This window comes from Chaetura pelagica, unplaced genomic scaffold (genome assembly GCF_000747805.2).
Source record: "Chaetura pelagica isolate M959 unplaced genomic scaffold, ChaPel_1.0 scaffold109, whole genome shotgun sequence".
NCBI classification, from domain to species: Eukaryota; Metazoa; Chordata; class Aves; order Apodiformes; family Apodidae; genus Chaetura; species Chaetura pelagica.
The window spans coordinates 5333363-5335381 of record NW_009970725.1 but is presented as its reverse complement, the minus strand read 5'-3'; the positions used below and the strand labels follow the sequence as shown (position 1 = coordinate 5335381).

Sequence of the window (2019 nt, the reverse complement as noted above, 5' to 3'; positions counted from 1 at the left end):
AGGCCCAGAGGATTTGGGTGCCTTTGCTCCTGGAACTGGAGCTGGTAGTGCATGTACCTGGATATTTGAACAAGCACTGGCAGCAGTTCCACTGCAGATGCTGCTTTCAGACTGAGCTGGCTGTGGAACAACTGTAGTCAGAACCTGTGAGCCCTCCTTGTTGCAAAGTGGCCTGCATGTAGCTTAAAATTTTATGTGCTGGGCTATGTTCCCATATTTATCAAGCCATTTAACTTTGTGATTTGTTTGCCGTTGGGCTCCTTGGGCGTGATCTTGCAGGCTATGCTAGTAAAAAGGGCAATAGCAGGTGATAACATGTCAGCATGTACTCATTGAATGTGCATTTAAATGTTAGGATATTCTCAGACAGGGTTTTGGCACTCTGCCATGAACACCTATTTAGAGCTAAAGTTCATTCACTGAACCAAAATAAAAGCAATAGATGTTTGTGAGAATGGAGCAGTATCACAAATGGCACCATTCCTGGTAGGAATAGCAGCAGGTGGTGATAGTACTCAAGGTTTTCAATTTAATCTCAGATTATTCTTCTCATGAAGTAAACTGTCAAGTTCAGACTAACTTCAAAAAAGCAAAAAGTACTTTTAGTTACTGCCCTCACTTGGTTGACTGTTTTTGTGGGTTCAGTTAAATTTTCTTACTTTAACCATTTTGACCAAGCATTACTGATTCTCAGATTTATTACGTCTAGAGCTGGCATTAATCAACTTTTGCTTGCTTTTGTTTTCTGTCTGTAGAAAGCTTTCTCTTTTGCGGATGAAGATGAAGCCAAGGCTGCAAACGACTGTCTCCTGGTTTATTCCCAGGGAGAGTCAGAGTCCCCCCATGGCTCCATCGGCTGCTGCAGCTTTATTGAGGGTGATCTTGACGACCACTTCCTTGATGATTTAGGAGACAAATTTAAGACTCTAGCAGAAATATGCATAGGCAGACAGATCAACATGAAAGACAGTAGCTACAGGAATGAATCAGGTTTCGGTCTTCACGACGCAAAGTCACGGTTCTTAGATCAGCAAAACGCTTCCAGCTCTGAACAAGCCTTTCCCTCGGGCAGCCACTTCCAGTCTGCCTCACTGGTGCACACAGCTGGTGGCACAGGAGAAGGCACCTTGTCCAAGGAGGTGGTCACGGAAACAACCTACTCATCCCACTCTAGCCAGCACGATGCCCGGCCCCTTCCCACTGCCCATGCTGAGGCAAATTTGACTGTAGCAGAGACATCATACTCTGCAGGAGCTTCTGCCCGCTCAGCCGCCACCTTTCTAGAGCCCCAGTTTAAGGAGAACATAGTGGTGACAGAGAGAGTGCTGGCACCTGCATCAAGCTTACAGGCTATGGTGGAAATCCCCAGTTTGCCACATGGAAGTAATGTGGTGGTTACAGAGAGAATGGTGAAGTCAGAGGGTCCCAGGCCAGGAGCCCTGACAGTTCAGGATCTCCCTGACTCCCAGTACGTCGTGGTGAGGGAGCGGGAGAGGGTGCTGGTGCCTGCTGCAGAGCAGGGCTCGCTCAGCTTCCCCGCGTTGGCAGAGGAACGCAGTGTAGCGGTGAGTGAGAGAACGGTGGCAGCCTCAGGGGTGCAGAGCAGAGCTGAACAGGCAGCCGGTGCCATCCCAGGAAGGCAAGGGCACGTGTTGATCACAGATTCCCTGCTCAACCAGGCAGGCTCCAACTTAGAAGGGCCACCTTCTGCCAGCACCACGCTGAGCAAGTCTTCCAGGGTCACCAAATACAGCACGGTACAGTACACATGCTCGTAGCCTGGCCCCGTGCAGGGGAGGTGGTGTCCAGCACCCCTCTCTATGCACACATCTCACCTCAGGCTTTTTCTTGAGACCCAACTTTGCTGGAGCTTTCAGAATGACATGGACTCACTTTCAATAGTTTGTATAAATAAGGATTAGAAGAAGCTAGTAAGGAAATCTGCTGTTGTTCTTAGTCAACATTGGCAGTGATGCTTTTGAAGTGGAAGGATATAGGTAATATATTTTTTCTTTGTTT

General features: G+C 48.1%; 1 protein-coding gene across 1 annotated transcript in view; it reads left to right on the top strand.

Moving 5' to 3' along the window:
* The window catches only part of DSG2 (desmoglein 2), a 26604-nt gene extending 24826 nt beyond the window's left edge, over positions 1-1778 (top strand). The window contains exon 17 of the mRNA XM_010006899.1: positions 756-1778. Within this exon, the coding sequence (XP_010005201.1) occupies positions 756-1778 (1023 nt within the window). The remainder of the gene's footprint in view (positions 1-755) is intronic.
* Positions 1779-2019: the final 241 nt, after the last annotated feature.